Genomic DNA, 24,258 nt, shown 5'->3' with positions numbered 1-24,258 from the left:
TCCTCCTCTCTGTACGGAGTACGTTGGCAGGTCAGATTGGCGGTAGTGTCACGAATGGAAAGAAATCTAAATTGCGCCTTTTCTCTCCCGTAATTTCTTCGTGACTCTTCGGCTCATGCGATGTGTGAAATTTGCCCCTGAGGTCTGATACAGGACGCGATGCCAGATCCAAAAAGGGAATAGTCTCAATGAAACATTGTGTGTTAGGCCTTTATTGCCCCTCCACACCGCCCATGCCGGGAACCAAACACCAAACTTTCCTCGCCAACGCGTCAACGATAACTTCTTTCCTGCATTTCAGGGAACTATACGACAGCTCGCTTAATCGCGCGTGCCTTCACTCTCACATCTTGGTAGAACTTGCTTTCGTTTAGACTGCAGGCAGCTTCTTTTTTGTTTATTTACTTGGTTTTCGCCAATTTGCCTGTCGACCTAATCCAAGCCCTACATCCCTCACGCAACAGCTTCCGCAACCTCATCAACACCACACCCCCACCGCAATCATGGCGCGAAACTCCGAAAAAGCGCACTCTATGCTCTTCCGCTTCCGCGCCGCCGTCGCAGCAGAATCCGGCATCTTCGACGTCGGCCGCACGCGCCGCCCAAAACTCATAACCTCCATCACCGCCGTCCCCGTCTGTGAAAAATGGCGCGGTCAAGTGCTCAAAGAAATCTCGCGCAAAGTCACCAAAATTCAAGACCCAGCTCTTTCGGACTTCCAAATTCGGGATCTAAATGATGAGATCAATAAACTCATGCGGGAAAAGCATATGTGGGAGAGTCAGATTAGGACGCTTGGCGGGCCGAATTATATGAGGGGCGGACGGGTGTTAGATGAGGAGGGGAAAGAGGTTCCCGGGGGTGGGAAGGGGTATAAATATTTTGGACGGGCAAGGGAGTTGCCGGGGGTGAAGGAGTTGTTTGAGGGGCAGGGAAGACCTCAGGATGAGGGGGTGTATGTGAAAGGGGGGGAGGCGAGGAGAGAGCTGAGGGGGAAGATTGATGCGAGGTATTATGGATATAATCTAGATGAGGAGGATGGATCGTTGTTGGAGTATGAGCGGGCGAAGGAGAAGGAGGCGTGGGACAAGTTTATGGAGTTGGGGGATGAGATTGAGGATGTCAGTGCTAGCACAGGTGCGGGAGCGGGTGCAGGGGCGAAGCGTATGAGGAAGAATGGCGGAGAGCAAGGCCAGAAAGAGTGGGTAGAGATTCCGGGGGATACGGGAGATGGAGTGAGGTGGAAGGTTCCAAGCCTGGATGAGGTTAATGAGGAGTTGGTGGAGCGGAGGAGGAGGAAGCTTTTGGATAAGCTGGGTTGAAGGGTCTTTGGTGCAGCATCTTCAGTGGCTCTCTTCATAGACCATGCTTCCGAACGGACACAGATTTTCCCTCAGACCGTGGAAGTTGATTCAAGTTGGGCAGACATTCATTGCAGTCATTTATTGGGCGGATTGCGGTTTGGACTGGGCTAGGGCAGATTGATACCCTTTGTCGAACAGCGGCAGAAAAAGGTCTTTTGGCATATCACCCCATTATGGATATATGCAGTCCAGAGCAGGATTTACGGCAGCGATAGTCTGCAAAATAGCACCACATACCGGAATAGAACGACGTATAATCATGTTTCCAATGCCTTTGTGAGTCTTCAATTGGTCGCCTTCTCTGTGCATTACCGTCAAGAAGGCATTCTTTCATGGTTAGAGTGCCAGAGCCTATTCAATGATCCCATCTATGGTATTCACTTCATCATACATCTCATTCTTCTCTAAGAAACCCCCCTCCACAGCTTCCCTCATCTAATCATCCTGATCCCAATTCCCCTGCTGAGCCTTTCCTGGCATCTTTGGGCCACCCGCCTGCCTCGCCACGATAATCTGATCAACACTCAATACCGTTCTCGCCGCCTCCGTTGCCAACTTAATCGCCCAGCTCTTCGTAACCCACAGGTCCAAGATCCCTTCATCCTTGGCATCCAGCGTCCCCGTCCCATCCTCGTTCTCGATGTCCACGCCAACCGTCCACTCATCGTCTTTCTTGCCCTTCTGCGCAGCGTGCGCGGAGTATAGGCGCGAGAGAACTTCCGTGGCATCGAGACCAGCGGATTCGGCAAGGGTACGCGGAATCACTTCAAAAGCTTCACCGTATTTCCGGATTGAGTATTGTGAGAGTCCTGGAGTTTTGTCGGCGAGGTTCGTGATCCGTTCGATGAGTTGCATTTCTGCGGCGCCGGCGCCGGGGACAAGTCGTGGGTCGCGGGTGATGGCTTTGACGACGTTGACACCGTCGTCGATGGCGCGCTCTACATCGTCAAGGTAGTTTTGGGTTGCACCTCGTAGGACTAGGGTTGCGGTTCGGGTCTGCTCATTTTCTTGCCGGAAGACCGTCACACGATCGCCGCCGATTTCGAGGGTCTCGACAATATCGATGGTTCCCATTTCGTCCGGCATGGGTGCACCGAGACGGGCGAGAGGAGTGGCACCGACAACGCGACAGAGCCGGCGGATTTCGAATTTGGAGAGGACCTTGATGACGAGGATATTATAGCGGTTGAGGTAGTGCTGTGCTAGCTCGCCGATGGTCGACCCAGCGACGACGACGCGGAGGCCGGAGTCGTGGAGTTCCTTGATGATGTTCTCGATCTGGTGCTCCTCGCCTTTTGTGAAATCGAGCATCTCCTTAGCATTGTGAAGGAGAACTGTCCCTTTTGTCTCGGTCTGGCTGATGTCGATAGGGCACGAGTATACTCCAACCTTCGCCTTCTTTGCCGTTTTGATAAGGCCTTCTGGTTCTCGCGCGAAGACCATGCCTCTGACCACTTTGCTCTGCTCCAGGCTACCACCCATGATCTTAACCACGCGGATGTTGTCGACGTTGAAGTTGACGGGATTCTTGGGCAGGACAGCGAGAACAGCTTCGGCAACCAGTTGTGCGAGGAATTGTTCGCTGCCAGATTGTTTAGCGGCCACGACGGTGCTGATGGCTTTGCTGAGCTCCTCTTGTGACCTGATGTCCTCAACTTTGTCGCACACCAATTCTGCAAATTGAAGATTAGCAGTCAGCTGTGGCATCGAGGCCATGTTCACGTACCCTCTAGAATCTCTAAAGCAGCCGTCTGTGCCTTCTCGTAGCCCAACACAATGTCGCTTGTCTTAAGCCCCATCCTCAGCAGCTCCTCGGCTTTCTTCAACAGCTCTCCAGCCAGTACAATCACCATGTTCGTCGCATCCCCCATCTCCGCCTCTTGCTGTTGACTAGCCATAACCAGCAATTTCGCCGCGGGGTGCACAACCTCCAGCTCCCGCAATATGGTGGCGGCATCCGAAGTCAATATCATTTTCTGCAGGTGGTTTATGACGATCTTGTTGCGGCCATACGGTCCGAGAGAGGTCTGAACTGTTTGTGCGATCGTGCGACAGGCGTCGATGTTGCGGAGAACTGCTCCATCTTCGGCGTCGTAGCTGTAGTGGTGGGGTTAGCTTTTTGTGAGTTCGACGAAGGGGAGAATAGAGGGTCATATACTTCTGATAGCCTTGCTTGAAGAGACCGGCGTTCGGGGCGCTGGGTATTGAGAGAGACATGGCGGGTAAATGTGGCGGTGCTGTTGGTTTGTGGTGAGCCTGGCTTGAAGCTGTTCGCGAACGCGTCGATAAATTTCATACAAGGTCTTGGCGTCGGGCCAGCAAGCTCCGACTATGCACAAACTACTTAGAAAGACGGACAGGCATCATTTTTAAGGAAGAAGGCTATATGGAGTCATTGGCATTGGATGATTCTTGCTAATTGTTCAAGCCGTATAAGTCTTATATGCAGGACAGTGATCCCTTGGTCCCACACCCAGAGAAAGTCCCCGTCACGGAAAACAGACGGCGCGAGCTCGAAGACCAGCTAATGAATATAGTTGCATCGCCGAGGGGGGAACTTCAGCGCTTGAAATCAAGCTCTAAAGCCTTAGGTCTGCGTTAAAAGAATGTATAGTCCACCAAAACGGGTATGTAGACATAGATGTAAGCAGGATCTATCTAGCCGTACACCTTAGAATAAAACGAAGGTACCGCTAGCGAAAAGACTGCCTATTTTCCTTTAGGCACCATTAAATGACCAATATATCGTGTGGAGCTCGAAATTACTGGTGATAAGGAATAGATGCCGTAGAGAAAGGGAAAGGAATGGGGCATTGTACGAAACTTTTACCTAGGCAGAGTGGCCAGTGCATTTATCACGTGCCGCACTAACCAGATCCACTCCCGAGCCCGAACTTTTTCGAGACGAGCCGGCAAGCAAGTCGACGATTGTCATGCGAATATGAATGCCGGACAGCGAACGACGAGGCGGCTGGCTTCAAAAGCGGGTATGTGTATTCATTCAGTCTCTCAATTGGCTCTTACTGGTGTGAAAAGGTTCATCAATATGCCGCTCATGCAGGGAGACCATCTCCCACAACACCTATTCCACAGCTGCAACAGCAGCTCAAACAGAAGATCAAAACGCACATAAAGTCCAACACATTCCTCCTGTAGCATCGACTTCTCCATCGACTTCCTACGCCGTGAACGCTGGTGTCGTGCTTTCCCGTCCACCGCTAATAACCCGTGATCTTCACCCTTTCGAAAGCGCTTTCTTTCTCTACCAACGCCGTCTCAATGAGCGACTTGCTCTGCCATTTACCCGGTACTTTTACTTCAAAAAGAAAACACCTGCGGATATAGAATGGAAGCGGAAAATCAAGCAGCGATTGACACCTGCGCGAGACATCGGACGATACAAAGGCTATGGAGATGAGGCGTGGAATGACGAGCTCCTCGTTGGTGCACAAGAAAGCGATGTTCAATACCAAGTCGAGAGATTGTTGGAAGATGCGGAACAGCCCGCAACCGAGGGCGAGGGCGAGGGCGGGAACGGCAACAGCCCTGCAAGCAATGCTGAAACTAGCACTAAGAGCATCACGGACGGAAGCGCGCAGAAGGTCGACCATGAGCTAGTTGCGAAGCCAATGCCGAGGATCACGGAGGCGGACCGGAAGGGTGATGTCAAGAGTTTGGACAGGCTACTGCAGAGGACGTTGTATTTGCTGGTGAAGAATAGGGAAGGGCAGTGGATGTTTCCGCAGGATAGGCTCGTTGGGAAAGAGAGCCTGCATATGGTATGTCCTCCATCATAGGACCTAGTGGGATAGCGGCGATGATTTACTGACTTTACCAGGCAGCAGAGCGCATCCTCATCCAATCCGGTGGCATAAACATGAACACCTGGGTCGTCGGCAACATCCCCATTGGCCACCATCAACATGACATCCAGGCTGATCTTCTGAAGTCCTCGAAGAACCCCAACGAGCTCGGCTTCAAGACCTTCTTCATGAAGGCTCGCATCATGGCCGGGCAGGCCAACCTCCTAGAGAACAAACTGGGTCTTGCAGATTTCAAATGGCTCGCCAAGGAAGAGTTGGAAAAAGAGGTTGAAAAGAAATACTGGCAGTCCGTCAAAAATATGTTGGCTGAGCGGTAGATGATTGATCCACAAGGGGCTATCGAATAGTTAGGGCTCATGTAGAAATACTGTATAGTATTACTTTCAGTTCCACCATACATTCCTTGGATTTTGCCCTCGTTTGTAATCCACAAGAAGCTATTGATGCAGTGTGTCATTACATAGCACAGATCATGAACAGGGCATTGCTGATCGGCTGTCTTGCTAGAATTAGATGGGACGCCAAAAGGATATCAATTTCTGTCTCAATACCAAATGATGGAACTCCCTAAATCCCCACCTTCACCCACTTATCCTCCCTACATCATCGATCCCCATCTCTCTCTATACAGAATCCCAAATCCACATCTACTGACTAAACGCAGAGGTTTGGCCAATCTTTATCTCCAATTGTCATGTTCCTGATACCATCGGTAGAAGAGCGACCACCTAGAACTCACATACACCTTAAATTTGGTAGACTTTTGTTGAAATTTTTTTCCACATTAGAGAACATTGAAGTGGTAAAGCAAGGAGGTTGAAATTAGTCGGGGTTGTATACTCCATTCAGAGCCATCCTGTGACATCAGTCTCTGTAACTAAGGTCTCATTGAGGAGTTCGTGTCACAGCCATGTTGGGTGAATTAGAATCGAACATCCCAAAAGGCCCCGCAGCCTTTAAGTCAGCAAGGCCGCCGCTACCGTATACACCATTCTCATGTATATAAACCCCTTTTCCGATCCCGATTTCCAGTTCTCCACGATACGCAGCTTCCACTTGGACTGGGCATAAAATATCATCCACGCACTCCCACGGTTACCTTCTCCTCTTAAAAAAAGTCCACGGAAGGACTCGCCATGGCTGTCCTTCCCCTCTAGATCAAATCGCGGATTTAGCTCTTACATGTGGAAGTTTCATTCTGGACAAATGCCCAGCCCAGTCACACCTCTCCCGTGCTGTGTAAGACTTGCCCTCCGACATGCTGCAGAAAAAAAAGCCTCCAGCAATTGAGCGAATGTTTCTTCTTCCACTAACGCATCAAAAAGTGGACGGACGTCAAAACAATGTCTCTGACCCTGGACCCCCGCTCCAAAAATCTGTTGAAGGAGTTCAATGTCTCGTGTGGGAATAGTAAGCACCTACCATCCGCCTAGGGGATTTTCCGGTCGGAGAATAAAATAAGCTCTCAAGAACGCGATGGACTGGTTCGTTTACAGTTTCTAGCGGTTTGCAGTATGAGCTCTGCGTTACGCAATACAATACCCAGGAGACCGATCCATGCATCGTTTTGACGGAGAACTGGTTCATATTAAACGGCGCACATTCACTACTCATAGAGCCCAGCAAGAAATGCTAGCTGATATCTGCCTATGGCTATCCTAGGAGGTTCGCCTCTTCTCGTTTAAATCCCATGAACTAGTTGCTCCTAAAACTTTCTCGAGATTAGGGCATAACTCCTGCGTCGATCCAAAAAAAAAAATTACGCCAGGAAGTAGATCTATGAACTGGTTCCACGGGCAGATGGTTCGTGTAAAATTTTCCAGAATCCAAGCCCATGGGACCCCAGAATAAAATCGCGGTGACTAGAAAACAAGTGCTGGAATCTAGAGACACGGCTTCTAAAATTGCGAATAGCAACAAAATGCTTGCTTTAAAAATGGTGTTCCCCCTGTGCCATAGACGATTAGAGAAATAAAACCTGCAAAATGCTAAGACATGGACTGGATCATCGAAACACCATTTCGGCTCAGGTCAACGGGGTTTGGGAATAAAATATCCAAAGGGCTCCGAACATGGTACCTGAATCTGAATTCGTGTCTGCGAAAGGCACAGAACAATACCCATAATGCCGGTAAAAAAAATCTAGTCCCCATCTGTCACAGACAACTGGAGGAATCAAACCTTCTATAGCAACCCTATGGATTGGTTCGTCCCAGAACATTTCCGGATACACCCGATGGAGTCTGGCAATCAAATACCCAAAAGGCCCAGGAAGTAGGGCAGACACCTGCCGGTGTTTAGCTTCAAATGCATTAACACAGCTCGAATGTTCCAGACGGGTACTTAAAAAAAAAAAAAAAAATAAACCGATGAGGTCGAATAGGCGGCTGGAGTGAACCCCATTAAAAAGAATCCAAGCAGAGCAGTTGTCTAAAAAAATCGATAATTTTGGTCTATGGGGACCAGTGAATAAATTCACCTACGTGACTGAATATGGAGTGCGAAATGGGACTGGAAGCTTGGAAGTATGAAGTGGGAAAGTAGTGGGTGAGAACAAGAGGGGGATAATTAATGCTAGCAAATTCGGACGGGGGTTATATACATTCTTTTTCTTCGCGTGACTGCTGCGTTAGTGATATTATGATCATGAGCATCTCGCTCCCGTGCTCACTCACTTCAAGCCCCCTCCCTCACTGCAATTCACCTTCTCGTCTCCAGTAAACCCGGAAACGCACCAATCCCAAGCTCACAAAATGAGAATGTATAACTTCGCTTTCTAATAGGGCTATCAACTGCCTGGGAAGTGAATTAGATGGTCCAAAGCCAAGACTACAACCGCCGTTTTTACTTTGCGAAGTAATTTTGAAATCTCCGCATAGGGATGATGATGATGATGATGATGATGATGATGATGATAATGATGGCTTCTTCGGTTTTAGCAGACCTGAGGGCTAACTGGGATTGTAAGGATTAAAGCAGAGGCGGCCTCCGCCATTAATTGGCTTCTGTTGAAGAACTCAGAGGAGATGCACGTGGTTGGCTGCTGAGTCATGCGTAATTCTCCCGTCTATCTCCACTGAACTCGGAAACGGGAGCCAGAGATAGTACGGTACATTCGATGAATGCGCAATGGCAACAGCAATGTCTCCCCTCGGCGTGAGATAGTACCTAAAATCTCAGTAGTCAGCTGTGCATCTCCTGACCTCACGTGTTCATCATTCCCGGGTCCATCCACGAACGTTCAAGGTTACATCTCCACACCCGGAACCTCACGCCTTGAATTCCGCAGCTGCGAGCACGCTTGTCTCTAACTCTGGGAAAGTCAGTCTGAACGTCACACAAACAAGCCAAAAAAAATACCAACTCTCGCTCTCACTTTCTTGATTGATTTTGTCTAATTCTCTCCACCAATCCAAAGCTACCTGACTTGACCAAAGCCAGGACAAATCCAAGCCAGTCCAATCCAAGAGAAACTGGCAGAAAAATCGAGCCCACTTTTGTCTAGATGCACTGTAACTGCCCAAGAAAGGGAAGCTGTTAATGTTATCGTCGAAGGAAAACATGGAATGGAGCTCTTTCCATGCTGCAGACCAAGCGGAGAAAATGAAGGAAAGTGGGAGAGCAAGGAAGCAACGAATGCCAAATATACGCAGGAACGGATGGGGATATCGGAAAAAACAGACAGAGAAACAGGTAGACGAAGCAAGGGAATGAACAAGAAGGAATAAAGCAAGTGGAAGTTTGATGCCATAAACGCCCTTCAGCTCCTTATGATATGGTATCTTTCGTCCGTTCAACCACATATCTAAGCTCGTGACATGTATGTAACGGTGGAAGGGGTAGAGTGTAATAATACAGTGAGACGGCTATGGCACTTCAACTCATGCCGAAGCTTGCCGGAACTTGTCGATAACAGCGGGTGATTGAGCAGAGCTTGCAAAAACCGGCACCTTATTAGCGGTCACCTCGCCGTAACATCTCCAGTCTCGTGGTCGATGTCTTCGTCCTCGATTCTTCTTCTCACGCCGCCCTCGACTTGAATACCTGCTTGAACCCACCCGGCGCTCTCAATGTCCTCGAGACTCTTGCGGCCGCGTGTAACCTTCTTGAGCAAGCCTTCGACGCATTCCTTTGCGCCTCCCCATAATTTACCCTTCTCTGCATCCCATTCGCCGTCTGAGTCGCCAAATTTAGACCATACCCAGTCACACCTGGCGATGCGGTGTGCAGCCCTACTACGGGATCCAACTTTCCCCGGTGGTGGGTCGAAAGGCAGGCGCCCTTCCATCAACGCGTACAATAGTACGCCCAAGGCCCAAGCATCAGTGGCACGGCCGTCGTAAGGCTGCCCTAGAAGGATTTCCGGCGCTGCATAGTCTTCACTGCCACACCTAGTAGTTAGAAGAGGTGACGCCGGCGGTTCCGGGATACGGCGGGAGAGGCCCAGATCCGTCAGTGTTGCGATAGGATACGGATGTGATTGGGGATGTTTTAGTAATGGAACTGTAGCGATCGGAATGTTAAGAAGGACGTCTGTCGGAGTTAGTCAAAGTCACATTGGGGTTTATCCAATGATAAAAAGAGGGGACAAATATACTTTCTAGTTTGATATCGCGATGCACGATTAGTTTGGTGTGAAGATAACGTACGGCGCTGACCAATTCGGCGAAGATGCGTTGGACAATGTCAACCCCCAGAAGATCTCGGTGCGCGCTGGCTACATCAAATAGGTCACCACCTGGACAATAGGTCAAGACAAGCAGTGCCTGGGCTTCATTGTGGTCGAAGGCCCTGAGATGGACCAGCGAAGGATGCGAAACAGACCGCAGCATTTCCACTTCTCGCTTGAGGCTGAGTTCAACACGCTCTTCGTCCGCGCCACCAGCAGGACCGTGCTCAACAACCTTGATGGCCACTAATTTGCGGGGGTCGAGGTGTGTCTCGTCGAGGGGATCCTTGGCTGCAACCTTCTCGCTGGTGGCGAGATAAACTTTACTGAAAGTGCCTTGGCCAAGCTGTCGCACCGGGCGCCAAAGCTTCTTTGTCTTTTGCGAACCGTGCCTCACCATGATATAATTGATCTTATTTTCATCTACGACTTCTTCCTCTTCACTCTCGGTGACGCTCCGGTTACTAGCTGGAGGAGTTGGGAGACCGCCAGGAACGGTCGCAGGGATCAGGCCTCGTTGCGCGGCCAGATACGCTTCGCGATGAAGATGGGGTTCGGGTATTGCATCTGCGTCCGACTGCTCAGATGCAACATTGGAGATGGTGACATGCCGAGGGCGGATATTGTGTAATGAGTCTGGAACAAACTCGCTGATGCTGCGATTTCTGTCGCGACCCATATCATATTTGCTCTGCGTCTGGAGACTGGCTGCTGCAGCCTCAACAGCTGCAGTCTTCAACCTCTGGTAGCCTTTCTTCTTCTGTGACGGCGAGGGAGATAGGGTTCCGTTGTTGAGCATGGCCAATGATTCGTCTCTCATCGCGCTGGATGAGCCCCGCGAGCCCGGGCTCATCATTGTTCCAGCCCGCGCCCACGGCCCGGGGGAGTCGCCAATTATCAGAGGGGACGGAAGAGGGGTTATGTCGGCCAGGGCGTTTAATGCGGGCGAGGAGAGCGCTGAGCCGGGAGATAGAGATCCTGTCATGCTCGCAGCTGAAAAAGCGCTCCTTAGATGTCCTTCTTGGATTGAGATCGGTGCTGTGGCCGAGTGCCGCAACTGCTCCCCCGCTATGCTCTCCACGATGGTTGGGTTGTTCGGCGACTGTGACGCACCAACGACAGTCGTGCACATCGGCAGGTTTGTTTGCAGCTGCAGACCCGCGGCGGAGGGTACTCGAATGTGAGGACGGTTGGGTAGGATGGGAAGGGTTGAGGAAGTATCGGTGGACTCGATGGCGGGCAATCGAGCGTTCAAGAGGCAAGTAGTGGCATTCACGAGCGCCAAGTCCGGGTGGGTGTTGTGGTTGGGTATCGTATCCGTATGCTGCGCGGTGCCAGGATCGTCCCCGTGACGCTGGGGGTTGGCCACCTGGGGGCCGTCAGGTGGTGGTGTGGAAGAAGGCAACAAGCCTTGGGAGGAAGCCTGAGGGTTGTCGACCATGATGTTGTAGTCTCCTGTAGGAACGCAGCGGCGGGACCGTCTGTGTTTCGTCGAGTTAGATTTCGCCCATCCGGGGCCTGTCGACGCACAAGCCAGAGCGAGCTAGCTCGATGAATGCAGCTGTCGCTGCGCCAATGATGTTTCGGGTAAGCGTGTGGAAGGCGGAGACCCAGCGGGGAATTACAAGCATCGTGCGTGGGGGATCTCAAGAGGCTATTTTGAGGTCAATTGATATGGATGTCGAATATGGCGCATGCAGTAGCGAGGGCTCTTGTTGTTGAGGTAGCAGACAACCCGGGCAAGCTGCCTCTGCTTTGTTCTGCCCTCAAGCAGGTGGATTCGGCAGACCTGCCAGGGAGGTACTTTGATATCACAGCCAGTGACGACTAGCCTATGAGAACGACGCGTTGAGGCACGACCGGCGTTCGATTTAGATGCGGATGCAGCAGTCTTATCTAATCCTGTGTATCAAATGTAAGCAAGCTTTCGCATCCCGAGTTCTGGCCTGTCCTACTTTCCCTTGCTAGCTATTCCCTACCTACAAATGTTTCGAACAAAGCTGCTATCGTGGTCACGGTACATCACTTGCGTCACAGAAGTTAGAGGATTTGATATTGAATTCATTTCGAAATCCAATCATCAGCTGTTATTGAATCCGCAGCGCTCGGCAATGAGGCTGACGCCAAGCACCACTCCGCTGACGCAGCTAAATGCTCCTCCGGCACCGCCATTCGAGAAAATGAATTAGAGCAGAAACCCATGCATCCAGAACATCGAACACGCCTGGGTGTGGGCCCCCAGGATCCCATTACTTCCTTGCCATGAGTCGAGCGTCGTCAATCATACAGAAATATTACAAGCCGTTTATGCCAACCCAAGCAAAAATGGGTATCACTCTAACACTAGAGAGATCCGAGCTCACTTAGACGCTCCCGGATTGAAGTTGTAGTTCTGATCGGTCTGATAGCTCGGGTAGCTATAGCCTGGAAATCCGCCCATAGTCATACCTCCGCCCCATTGAGCAGCACCGTTGTTTTCGTACAGACCACCATGGTGTGTGCTGTCCTTGTTCTCGCCGCCCATATTTGAACGGTAATAGTTATGGCTATTGTTGTACTGGAATCGTCCATCGTTGCGCGTGTCTTGGATCGGTGGTAAACGCGGAGGTCCATTACGACTAGCATCAGGCGGAGAACCGTAGAATCCAGCGAGCGAGGGTTGAGATCGGTGGTTCGGGAGCGGGAAGTTCAGCTGGCCAGTTGGCAGAACCTGGGGTTGAGCTGGAGTCGTAGTTGACTTCGCCTCCACCAACTTCTGCAAAGCTTGCATTGACTTCTGGAGCGCCTTGATATCCTGTTCTATTACCGCCGTCTTCTGCGCCTGCGCAGAAAGTGGGTCAACAACTTGCTCCTTGATGAAGTCTGCCAGCTGATCCACTTTCCCGATGATGTGAGAACTCTGCGCTGAGAGGGAATCCGTAGTATCTCCGATCGCGCCAATATGAGATTTGATTTCTTCGACTCGTGACTCCAATGCGGCGACGATCTCGTTGTGTTTAGTATTCATGGTATTGGTCTGTTCGCGCTTGTGATCCTCAAGCATATCGTGCATACTGCAGCCTAACACATCTAAATGTTGGTTTGTCATGTAGAAGTGTGTGAGGATGTTGCTACCATCTGACAAGGTCCCAGGGAGAGCATGAGGGCTCATGACTGGGGAGCCCATCATTGGATGAGGCATATGAGCCACTTGCTGGTCTTGGTTTCCGTACAGAGGACTCGGCATGGCGCTTGGATGGTTGGCATAGAAGTTGTTGTAGCCGTTCCTGGAAGGACTAACGCCGCCTAGCATTTCGGTGAGACGCGAGGCGGATTGCTCTGGATGCAAGAACTTTGAGTGATCGTTTTGGCCATCCGGCGACTGTTCGGGCTCACTAGTCGGCATATTTTGGGCAGTCATATTCGGGAATTGGTGCCAGAGGGCCTGATGAGATGAAGAAGCGGCCTCTGAATCACTTACCACGCATCCTAAATTGGATGCTGGCTCGGTATCGTTAATGAGGGTGGCCTCTGTGGGGTCGAATCCGACGTTCATCTTGACGCGCATTCCACTCTTGCTTGGCTGGACGTTGTCCTTCGATTTTAGAGCGAGAAAGTAGCGGGCAGGGTCAGCCTGGAACAAGTTAGCGAGTTGGGCGGGGTTTATGAGAAGAAGAAATAAGTGACGCAATGGAAGGTGAAAGTCGGTGAAGGTGGGTGAAGGTCTTGCGAGAGGACTCTCGACTAGCTTTTGCGGGAAGGAACAACCCCATTTTGGGACAAAAAGCGGGAAGACTAGGATCTACTTACATTTGCTGACGGACGACTAAGTCCAGCATCAAGATCGAGGGAACGATTGGAGGGTGTGTAGAAAGCAGGGCGAAGCTGGCCACCACCCATCTGAGTGAGCCGCCTGTAGTCCTCTTCACTCCAACGTCCTTGACGAGCCGGCAATGACTGGCCGCTGTCGCCTTCCAGTGGAGCACTGTAAATACCATCACCAGGTTTACCGGCTGTATGATCAACTTGGGCATGGACAGACTTGACTGGTTCTGGCACAGCCAGCTTGGCGTAGTCTTCTGGGCCGAAGGGAATGATCTTGGTTGGGCCGGTTCCACGTTGGAATGACATAGGTGCTCCTGGCTTCATGGAAAGTCCAGGTTCTGACTTCTCTTTTCCGTGTTCAACTTCTTCATGTGCTCCTGCAGCCCTAGCGTGAGGCTCGAGCTTGAATCGGCTCTCTCCTCCCATCTTCTCCTCAGTGTCTTTGGGAGTATCTTTATCCGGAGGCGTCGGTGGAGGTCCATCATCCATAGATAGTGCGTCTACTCCATCACCCCGTCTGCCCTCCCATTGAATGTTGTCCTCAATCGAGGGTGGATGGCTACCAGCCCCGTTGTGAGCATGAATTGAACGGTGGTGGTGTGGGTGGCGGGTGGAGCTGTGGTGATCATACAATTTGTACGGGAGGGACTTCGATGTATCGGATCGTATGGCAGACTTCCGCGGGCGCGGATTATTGCGGAGCTTAACCTGTGGGCTCGTACCAAGTATTTGCGCAGCTTTCGTGGGTATGGAGGATGGAGCTGGAGTAGCACTGGCACTGGTAGAGGACCTGAAGCTGGGGATGCTCATTCCGAAAATCTTCTTCTTGGGGCTCTTGACTGCCTCCGCGACCTTCATGTTGCTAGTACCTGAAGCCTTGTAGATTTTGGTGGTATATTCAAATTTTGTGACATTTGTTCCTTCCATTGATGCATCTTCTGGAACTGAAGTTAGCTGATATTGGCCTTGCTATGGATATGAAGCTTACCAGATGGTGGTGTTCCAGGAATTTGATTCATGATCTTCAAGAGCTTCTTCTCAGAACGCGACTCCATGTAGCCCCTCGCAGTTTTCTCATTCCAAGGATTCTCATCATCGCCTGGTAACGTTGATGGTGCGCTGCGATTGCTTCGCTGAGAGTGTCTAGAACGGGCAGTAGATGCATGTCGGCCTGTAGTAGAAGGGCTGTGTCCATCTGACTTGCGCGAAGGCGTTGCTCTAGCTTGCTCAATCAAATTCGAGAACGTATTCATAGCAGTAGCTCTCTTGCCCTCGTCCTTACGAATTTGAGACTTAGCCCGCTGGACTTGTGAGTCGTCTAATGGAGAAGTTGGAGTTCGGAAAGCTGGATGCTGTTGCTGCACGTGAGATATAGATCTAGCATCTAGTCCTTGCAGGTGCAGGGTCTGCCTATCCATTTCTTCCCGCTTAGCCTTAGCTTCCATTATAGCAAAGGCATTGGGTCCGGGAGCTATCCTCAACAACGGTGGAGCAGGAACTTTGATCGGTGTGGGTCGTCTCTTTGGCTCGGAGTCCTTAGAACCAGTCATCTAGATTGTTAGCAATGGCTGCAAATGGAGTATACTTGGTCTACGTACCTTTGCGTTCATGATCGGCTGCTAGCCAGGCAAAAGGTGTGGGATCTGTTCAACTCGTCAATACCCAAGGCGCTGAGACGCAATTTCGCCAAAAAAGGACAAGCTGCTGTCCAGCTGCCAACAACAATAGTACTCAATATCAAGTGGTTCCCTGACAATGAATACTAGGCGGTGCAATTGTGGTGAGCAATTGTGGAGAGCACGATTGGAAAAGGAAAGACGTGGATTGACACGATAACAAGAAAACAACACGTGCCTGATGCTCAGTGCTGTTTTTGTTTAAGCGGTGTCGACGACCTTGATCGACAAGAGATTGCTCAGATTGTGTCCCCTGGCAACCAGTATACCTTTGTTTGCGATAGCAGAATACACCGCTCGAGGAAACCCCGCTACCTGTGAAATGAGGAAGAAGTGATAGCCATAGGTGATTGTAGCCCAGCTGATCCCATTGCGCTTGGTCCTGGATGTGTTTACCGCTATCTCCGAGGGTATTAAGATCTATCATCGCCAGTGACCGATCCTCCAATGGCAAAGCCGGAGCAATGTTAGTCTGTGATGCTCCCTAGCAGACACCCCGCTATGCAACTGTCACACCATGGTGTAGATTTTAACTTTGAATTTGAGAAAATGCAGAAAGCAAAAGTTCATAGCTTGGAAGAAAACACCGCTACCCACATAGCGCCGGGAGTCCACAACACAAGGTATCCCTAAAATCAAGCCCGGGCTTCGAAGATAGGCAAAGAATATAAGCACCGCGCCACGTGCGGCTCTAGAATCGGTTCACATCCGCTCTGGCTGCACTCGGCTAGCCTCTACAGGACCACACAAGTCGGCTTCCTCCTTTTCACGTATTTTCGTGTCGCTGGGGGCTCGAGAGCTGCCACAATTGCCTAGGATAAGGTTAGCACTAAGGAAGCTGCCGGATATGAGAACAACAAGCAAAAAGTACCCACCTCATCGAAGACATCCTTCAGTTTATATTGAGTCAAAGCAGAGCACTCCACATATTTGACTGCACCCAATTCCTTCGCCATCCTCTCCCCATCTTCGCGTTTGACGGGTGACATCCGTTGCTTTGCAAGCTTGTCCTTTACAGCGGCATCTTCCCTCAGATCGACCTGGGTTCCAACAATCAAGCATGGTACGCCAGGGCAGTGGTGGTGAACCTCCGGAAACCACTTCTCCCTAACGTTCTCAAAGGACGCTGGAGAGGTAACAGAGAAGCAGACAAGAAAGACATCAGTTTGAGGATAGGAGAGGGGTCGAAGTCGATCGTAATCTTCTTGACCTGCGGTATCGAAGAGACCTAGTGTGTAGGGTTCATCACCAATCCTGGAAACCGGCCAGATTAGCAAGCTTCTTCCGTAGGATAGGGGTAAGCAAGTAGGCGCAGGGCTTAGAAATGACAATGCGAGCAAGGTGTTCCTAATTGACAAGGCGCAAGTTATGGTACGAGATTGGAAGCTCACATTACGGTGACTGCATAGTTGTCGAAGACGGTAGGGACGTATTCCGAGGGGAATTTGTTCGTGGTGTAACTGATAAGGAGACAGGTTTTCCCAACAGCACCGTCGCCGACGACGACGCACCTATGTAGTCCAATGGTTAGTTAACAATCTAAATCAACCCCTCCCGCTACTCGGTACACATACTTGATCGTAGCAACCACCATGCTGGGGAAGCCGACGGATTCGTGGGTATGTGATTTCGTTCCGCGCTGGGGTTGAAGTGGAAGAGAGGGATTTACGTCCGGCGGGGTACGTAAGAATGACTTTCTGAGCAGGACAGGTCGAGACTTGGAAGTCTGACAGGGTCCGCGAGGTATTAGGAGAGTAAAGCTGCTGGCGGGCTGATATCCAAACGAGGGGTTGAAAGAGCGAGAAACCCTGATAGTCAAACAAGTCAGCGCTGAGCGTTCATCATAGCTGTGGCGCTGGCCGCAAGATTCATCATACCGCTGAGTCCTCCACAGGACCACCGGAGGCGCGTGCCACGGGACTCGTCGTCCTTGAAACTCGAAACGTCAGAACGGGCGAGGTTTCAAAGCTGTGGGCGAGGGCGAACAATGGAGCGAGAGGTGGGCGGCGGGAAACTCGAGGGGAGATGAGGAGAAGCAGGGACAACTGCGAGTGCAGCGTCGTCGGGCGTGTTCGCGTTATCAAAGGAAGAGCGCGGTGAATGAGGCGTGGGTGGTTGACTGTAGGCTGGAGTGCGCACTCCGCGACATGGAACTACCGTAAGCTCGGATGAATGAGGCTTAGCTTGGCGCGGAAACACCACAATACAGGCTTTTGGGGGGGAGGGGAGGTGAAGCTTTCAATACGCTCCCGGCAATGCACCTCTTGATGCGTGGCCGAGCAAACGGTTCTCGAATGCGTCGCATTTTTTGATTGGCCCGCGCTGTTACGATGCGCCAAATGGGCTGGGAGAACACGAAAGAATATAATTGTGATACAGTATGAACGTGCATACCGGTGCATACACCTCTCCAAGACCTCACATTGAAAAGTACCGAATCGCTAGATTTAGGAATGCATCCGTGCGCGGGGTTGCACGAATGAGTGGCCTAAGAGCTCAAATGAGAAACCTATTGGGTTCGTTTCGAGAGACGGGTATTGGCGTGAAAAGAGGGCGTGCAGATGCAACACGCTAGGGACAGCAGCTCGTATACGTGAGGCTGTGGGGATATTCTGTGGGACTTTCATCAATTGAAATTTGTAGCTGGTGATGGCCTGAGGACTCAGAAATCGACTGGAGAGTCCCGTCCATCTCAGCTGTGACAACAACCGCCAGCTTATCCCCACCTGCAGACCTTGCATGGCTGGAGTCGAGAGCATAGACTTGAGACCTAGAAGTTTATCGTTAGAAAGCCGTGTTTTGGGTGTGCTCCAGACCATCTCCAGGGCTGCATTGTGCAATCTCGAGCCTTGCCTAATGTTGCAGTCACGTGTGAATCTGAAAGAGGGAAAAACTATTTCACCGGCGCTAGTTAACTTCAACCACGCGCAACACTCGCTCCGAACATCAGCACATCTCAACACCACTTAATACCATAACAACTATCCCTTGAAGCAGTCACAAAACTCACAACCTTTCACATTAGTGTCACCATGGATGACCAAGATCACGAGCTCGATCTCCGGTATCACAGGCGTCTACTACCAGTGCCCGAGCCGTGAGGCTCTTCGAATTGAATTGTAGAAACGGCTCAGCAAGTTTAGTCCCGGTTGAGATGGTCACTAAATTCGTATTTTCTGCCGGATCAACCATCACCATACTAGTCTCCCAGCGGCAGCCAAACTTAGCAGCTCTTGGGGTCTAGGCTTCCTTGCTTTCCTAAGCATCACTGCCGATCATGCCTTGTGTCGAAATATTGAAGGCAAAGATCGATTGAAAATGCAAAGAGCATTTGTCCGCTCATTCACCGAAGCCGTCTAGAATATTGATGAATTCAAGTACTAGGAAAGCCCGCCCTGAGAATGGAAGGCAGCGATGGCACCAAGGTCAAGTGCGTCTGCGTGGACTAGAATCGTGGCCGCCGTGATGGAATAAAGAAGAAGAAAACGGAAGAGAATGGGATCCTAGAGGCTCAGAAATCCTCGCACCTGCTGACATATAACTATGCGCATCAAGTTTTCAACCAACAGGGAGGCATTCAATGTCGTGTACAAGCATAGCCTGTACAAGCATAGCCTGATCCATAGCTCTGCCAGTCTCCGCAAAAGCGGCGAAAACAGAAGGTTTGTGCTTCTGGTTGGCCCGTTAACCACCATCTCATCCTCATATTAGCGTGAGATTATCTCTTCATTTTCCTGTTGCTCGAGTGTGCAGCACCAGCTACGTAAGAACGACACGCTTTATTTGTCGCAACTACAATTGATGCCTTGCTAGCCAATTACCGACTTTGGAAGATACGCCTTTGGTGCCCAATAGGCAAGATGAGTCTATCACGCCGCAATTAGCTCTCCACTGAAAAAGAGGAAGCGTAGCAAGAAAAGCCAGATAGATGATGACAATGGATGTGAGGTTCCTGATGGATACATACGAGCCCAAGCAGGATTAAGTATGCCGACGATGGTAACCAAGAAAATAAAGAATAATGTCGAATCTACCTCACTAGAAGCAACACGAACTCCTTCATCAGGTGAACAGCGAAAAACCAAACCAAGGTGCCCTCCCCATCCTTCTCTACTAAAGAACCCTCTGTACTGGAACTGTCTCCCACAACTTCAATATCGACAAAGCCGAAAATTCCTTGTATGAGATGCAAGGAAAGGAACGTCGAGTGTGGCGTAGGTAAATACGCTTTCAGTCATTGCCGAAAGGCGTTCGCTACTTTTCGGTATTGGAAAACGCGTTCCAAACTGGGATGCGCGAGGTGTCGGCAACAAAGACGAAAGTGTACTGAGGAAAGACCGTCACGTTCCTACTAATTAAAACTTGACGAAGATTGGGAGTACGCTTGAGCAGTGCTTCCCCCCAATGCGGCTTTCGTATGTCCTCTTTAGAACGCTATCGAGATTCATTTTCCAGCTACCCGCTCTCGAACGTTAACCTAATTCCATCTTAACCTCTACGTATCAGTAACATATGAGGTGGACCGGAATTAAACAAGTGTCTGTTCAGAGGTTCGTCTCTTACATCGCTGCCCAACGAACACGGTAGAACTAAAATAAGTGACAGATTGGTTTAGCTGGGGTGTAGTGATCATAGGGCGGAAGTCATATGCGCAAATGCCCTATGCACGACCCTTTCAAGGTGAAGGAACTTAAGTCGGCGCTGAAGCAACGTACGGCCTACAGCGGTCCATCCACTAGGCTAGCCGCGCTCTCTGGACGGCGACGGACACGCCAGTGCACTGCCAATAGCTCTCAACAGTCTTGGTCTTGGTATTTTTGTGGAAGTGCCGACCGATTAGTGGTGGCAAGAAATATATTCTACTCTTCGAAACTGCGTATCTACATTTACAGTGCTCCAGAAACATGCAGCCTCCACGTCATCCTACATGCCTTGCTTCTCACTTCATCAACATTTAAGCCTCCTCATGTGGGGATAGCATTGGTGTATTACCGCCCGACCCGAGTCTTAGTTGGCTAAGATTCAGGAATTAAAACCTTCTTCGCTATCCGGAGAAAAAGTTTTGTTCCTGATGATGCATCCACGCGTGACAAGCTTAGTCGTCGATCTTATTCGATATGAAGCGAGGTTATCCCTGTCCCCGGAATGAATATCCTGGAGAACCGGCCCGTCATGCGCTTAGCTACAAGCTTAAACCCATACGAGCAGCATTCCGCCTCATTAACCTGATCAGAAGGGCAATATATCCCAATCACAATGTTGAGAACGGTATCTGAGCATGTTGTCGCGGCAGAGCATGCCATGAGTGGTTCCAAGGCCATAGCCAAGTAAGTAATTACTCCGTATATTTGGCGCAGACGGTTGCTGAAGCTCCGGTATACAGTTTGAGAAGTGTATACTTAACATGATGGCCTCCCGATTCTACTGGGGATTGTCTGCGATCATACAAACTTTAAGACCGACCGCTCGAGAAATTTGTCATCATGCGCGGATACATCCTCTCTTTGTTGGCTGCGACTTCTGTCTCAAGAGCTGCGAGTATGTTTCAACTTGATCATTCATTGCTAAGCGTTGTACTAACTTACCTAAAGCTCTGCCAGCTCACGACAGCAAGTCTGAGAAAAGAACTGTTAGCGATTGGGCGACCGCATACACCAAAGCCAATACAGCACTCGGGAAGCTATCGATCGGCGACAAAGTCGGCATTGTATCAGGGACTGGATGGCAAGCTGGGAACTGCGTCGGAAACACAAAGGCCGTCGGTTCAATTGGATACCCTTCGTTATGTCTTCAGGACGGTCCTCTTGGGGTTCGATATGTTAATGGCGTTACTGCATTCCCCGCCGGAGTTCAAGCTGCTTCTACTTGGGACATTGACTTGATTAGAGAAAGAGGCAATTTCCTAGGCGCCGAAGCCAAGCAATTGGGTATCCATGTGCAACTAGGACCAGTTGCTGGACCTCTAGGAAAGATTCCCACCGGAGGCCGCAATTGGGAAGGGTTTTCCCCAGATCCATATCTCACTGGAATTGCAATGGCTGAGACGATTGAGGGCATGCAAGAGGCGGGCGTGCAGGCGTGTGCGAAGCATTACATTATGAACGAGCAGGTCAGGTCCCGATAACCACCTAACCGGTTTGAGAAAGACTAACAGATAGTTTTTAGGAACGAGGACGAGATACTATGAGCTCGTCCGTCCCTGACCGCGTTTTGCATGAGCTTTACCTATGGCCTTTTGCCGATGCTGTGAAAGCCAACGTTGCGTCGGTTATGTGAGCGGCCCGCTCGCAAGGTATCTATGTCGTAGCTGATGCTTGCAGGTGTTCGTACAACAAGATCAATGGAACATACGCGTGCGAGAATAACGGCATCATGAACAAACTCTTGAAGGATGAATTAGGCTGTAAGTGGGAAATTAACTGATGAAATCTCTTTCTTTGTTGGGGAGAGTCCTCTCCTTGTCTGAGCGATTCGTATCATGGATACTGGGATGCATATCTAATCACATCTGCTAATGTCTTCCCTTGATAGTCCAAGGATACGTCATGTCCGACTGGAATGCCCAACATACAACAGCCGGCAGTGCAAATGCAGGACTTGATATGACTATGCCCGGAAGGTACGCTCCTACTCTCTACCTCTTTATGTTTCTTCTCTAATTCTACACCAGCGACTTCAACAAGAAGAATGTTCTTTGGGGATCAGGTAACTCACACTGACGGCTAGCACAGAAAAGACAATCTAACAGATGCAGCTCTACAATCCGCTGTTCAAGGTGGCCAAGTCGCCCAATCCCGACTCGACGATATGGTAAAGCGTATTCTTGCTGCTTGGTATCTTGTCGGACAAGACAAGGGGTATCCTACGGCAACATTCAACTCGTGGAAGATCGGCACGCAGAATGTTCAGGGGAACCACAAGACGAATGCTCGCGCTATCGCTAGAGATGGCATCGTCCTGCTGAAGAACACGGGTAATGCTTTGCCGTTGAGGAAGCCCAAGAGCATAGCTGTTATTGGTAGTGATGCTGTAGTGGCGCCCAAAGGCATGAACGCATGCGCTGATAGAGGATGTAACGACGGAACGCTGGCAATGGGTTGGGGAAGTGGAACTGCTGAGTTTCCAGTACGTCGATCCTCAGAAACCCTGGATGATTGGCTTCTGACCTGATTTAGTATCTCATCGCCCCTCTGGACGCTATCAAATCGCAGGCCCAGAAAGACGGGACTACTGTAACGACTTCCACCAACGACAACGCACAGCAAGGTGCTTCGGCCGCTCAAAGCGCCGACTATGCTCTCGTGTTTATTAACGCAGACTCTGGCGAAGGCTATATCACAGTCGAAAAGAATGCCGGAGACCGCGTTGATCTCAATCCATGGCACAATGGAAATGACCTTGTCAAAGCCGTTGCTGCTGTCAATAAAAAGACCATTGTCGTGATCCACAGCGTCGGTCCTCTGATCTTGGAACCCTATATTGACAACGATAATGTCGTAGCTGTTGTCTGGGCTGGCCTTCCGGGGCAGGAGAGTGGTAACGGTCTCGCGGACATTCTTTACGGGTCGACATCTCCTAACGGCAAACTTCCTTACACAATTGCCAAGCAGGCTAGTGACTACGGGACATCAGTTGCCGGAGGCGATGATAACACGTGGGATCTGTTCGTCGATTACCGGAGATTCGATCAGCAAAAGATTACGCCGCGATTCGAGTTCGGCTTTGGCTTGTGTAAGTGCTTCCTCCTCCCCTTTACCACAAAATTCAAAGCAGAAACTGATAGATGTCACAGCATACACAAACTTCACCTACTCCGACCTCTCTATTACCGGTACGCCATCATCTGGCCCGGCATCCTCCACCAAAGCCCCGGGCGGCGCTGCAGACCTCTTTGACACAGTAGCAACCGTTACCGCCAAAATCACAAACTCCGGCAGTGTAGCAGGCGCAGAGGTCCCGCAGCTCTACATCGGCTTACCGTCGTCGGCACCCCAGGCTCCACCAAAGCAGCTCAGAGGCTTTGATAAGCTAAAGTTGGAAGCTGGTGCTAGTGGGACTGCGACATTTAAGCTGAGGAGGAGGGATCTGAGTTATTGGGATGCTGGAAGGCAGCAGTGGGTTGTGCCGAGCGGGGATTTTGCTATTAGTGTGGGTGCGAGTAGTAGGGATATTAGGTTGACGGGGAAGGTTACGGCGTAGATGAGTTGAAGTGGTAAGGTGGGATTTCTTGTACATACTGATGGGATAGTGAAAATCGATCGTTGCTACACAATATCGCCAAGTGTCGCACCAGGGATACCAGTGCATTCAACTTCCAGTCTGCGCGTTAAGTTTTGCGTGTTTGTTTATCTGACATCGCGCTCTGGCTACCATCACCATAGCCTTCCAAAAGTATTCCGAGCCGATCTTTTGCCTGCTCCCAGCTGCTCTCATCCTGCCAGCGTCAAACCTACATCTACATAAACCACAAACTATCTCAGCCAAAGAAGAAGCCCCACGCATTCCTTCGATTTCTACGACACAAATATTCCAGTAAACCAGAAAGCGCTACTCAACCAGTGGAAGCTTTAGGTCGAACAGGCTACAAGCTGCCTCCGAATCGAAGGCGAGAGACCATACGGTGTCCAATCGACCGGGTTAGACAGGCTTCGACTGCTCGAACTAGAAATCGCATGTAGTCTGTCCTGTTGATCGTTGTGGGGCTGTCGTCGGATCTGTCTAACTGACTTCTATCGGCCATCTAGATGCGGATGTAACAGCTCCTGTTGGCGCTGTTTAGCGTTGAGCGTCCTATGATACCAACCCTTATTCGAAGACACTAATTGGTGGGATCCCGTAACCTCGAGCCGTTACGCCTCGACTGATGTCCAGTCCTACTACTAACTTATTCACAATCTACAACGTCCAACTACCCGATCGGG

At 50.5% G+C, this 24,258-nt stretch overlaps 7 protein-coding genes across 7 annotated transcripts; 3 read left to right on the top strand and 4 right to left on the bottom strand.

The window, feature by feature from the left end:
* The first annotated feature begins 265 nt into the window (after positions 1-265).
* Positions 266-1,524, top strand: BDR25DRAFT_338262 (Isy1-like splicing factor). The gene has a single exon (XM_033693271.1). It carries the CDS (start codon positions 504-506, stop codon positions 1,320-1,322), a length of 819 nt encoding a protein of 272 aa, XP_033554218.1. The 5' UTR covers positions 266-503; the 3' UTR covers positions 1,323-1,524.
* Positions 1,525-1,644: 120 nt separating this feature from the next.
* On the bottom strand, positions 1,645-3,614 carry BDR25DRAFT_249300 (t-complex protein-like protein 1). Its single transcript, XM_033686007.1, has 3 exons — positions 3,523-3,614; positions 3,091-3,461; positions 1,645-3,037 (listed from the first exon to the last, which is right to left on the bottom strand). The coding sequence occupies exons 1-3, from the start codon at positions 3,579-3,581 to the stop codon at positions 1,800-1,802; spliced, it is 1,668 nt and encodes a 555-aa protein (XP_033554217.1). The 5' UTR covers positions 3,582-3,614; the 3' UTR covers positions 1,645-1,799.
* Positions 3,615-4,286: 672 nt separating this feature from the next.
* On the top strand, positions 4,287-5,539 carry BDR25DRAFT_274471 (uncharacterized protein). Its single transcript, XM_033687408.1, has 3 exons — positions 4,287-4,351; positions 4,401-5,143; positions 5,203-5,539. The coding sequence occupies exons 1-3, from the start codon at positions 4,306-4,308 to the stop codon at positions 5,503-5,505; spliced, it is 1,092 nt and encodes a 363-aa protein (XP_033554216.1). The 5' UTR covers positions 4,287-4,305; the 3' UTR covers positions 5,506-5,539.
* A 3,610-nt stretch (positions 5,540-9,149) lies between these two features.
* Positions 9,150-11,298, bottom strand: BDR25DRAFT_320715 (kinase-like protein; the record flags this gene model as incomplete). The annotated part of the gene is made up of 2 exons (XM_033691927.1): positions 9,150-9,721; positions 9,786-11,298. 2 exons carry the CDS (start codon positions 11,296-11,298, stop codon positions 9,150-9,152), a joined length of 2,085 nt encoding a protein of 694 aa, XP_033554215.1.
* A 918-nt stretch (positions 11,299-12,216) lies between these two features.
* BDR25DRAFT_338258 (uncharacterized protein) lies at positions 12,217-15,271 on the bottom strand (the record flags this gene model as incomplete). The annotated part of the gene is made up of 5 exons (XM_033693270.1): positions 12,217-13,281; positions 13,318-13,470; positions 13,647-14,599; positions 14,650-15,196; positions 15,260-15,271. 5 exons carry the CDS (start codon positions 15,269-15,271, stop codon positions 12,217-12,219), a joined length of 2,730 nt encoding a protein of 909 aa, XP_033554214.1.
* A 646-nt stretch (positions 15,272-15,917) lies between these two features.
* Positions 15,918-17,080, bottom strand: BDR25DRAFT_155 (uncharacterized protein). Its single transcript, XM_033683957.1, has 4 exons — positions 16,912-17,080; positions 16,729-16,848; positions 16,213-16,591; positions 15,918-16,149 (listed from the first exon to the last, which is right to left on the bottom strand). The coding sequence occupies exons 1-4, from the start codon at positions 16,929-16,931 to the stop codon at positions 16,072-16,074; spliced, it is 597 nt and encodes a 198-aa protein (XP_033554213.1). The 5' UTR covers positions 16,932-17,080; the 3' UTR covers positions 15,918-16,071.
* Positions 17,081-20,820: 3,740 nt separating this feature from the next.
* BDR25DRAFT_274464 (beta-glucosidase 1 precursor) lies at positions 20,821-23,536 on the top strand (the record flags this gene model as incomplete). Its single annotated transcript, XM_033687407.1, has 9 exons — positions 20,821-20,875; positions 20,929-21,446; positions 21,503-21,609; positions 21,658-21,740; positions 21,869-21,956; positions 22,008-22,042; positions 22,092-22,462; positions 22,513-23,068; positions 23,130-23,536. The coding sequence occupies 9 exons, from the start codon at positions 20,821-20,823 to the stop codon at positions 23,534-23,536; spliced, it is 2,220 nt and encodes a 739-aa protein (XP_033554212.1).
* Between the last annotated feature and the right edge of the window lie 722 nt (positions 23,537-24,258).

The sequence above is a fragment of the Lindgomyces ingoldianus genome (genome assembly GCF_010093535.1).
Source record: "Lindgomyces ingoldianus strain ATCC 200398 unplaced genomic scaffold BDR25scaffold_1, whole genome shotgun sequence".
NCBI classification, from domain to species: domain Eukaryota; kingdom Fungi; phylum Ascomycota; class Dothideomycetes; order Pleosporales; family Lindgomycetaceae; genus Lindgomyces; species Lindgomyces ingoldianus.
Note: the sequence above shows the minus strand (reverse complement) of the source record. Positions and strands in the feature narration are given on the sequence as shown.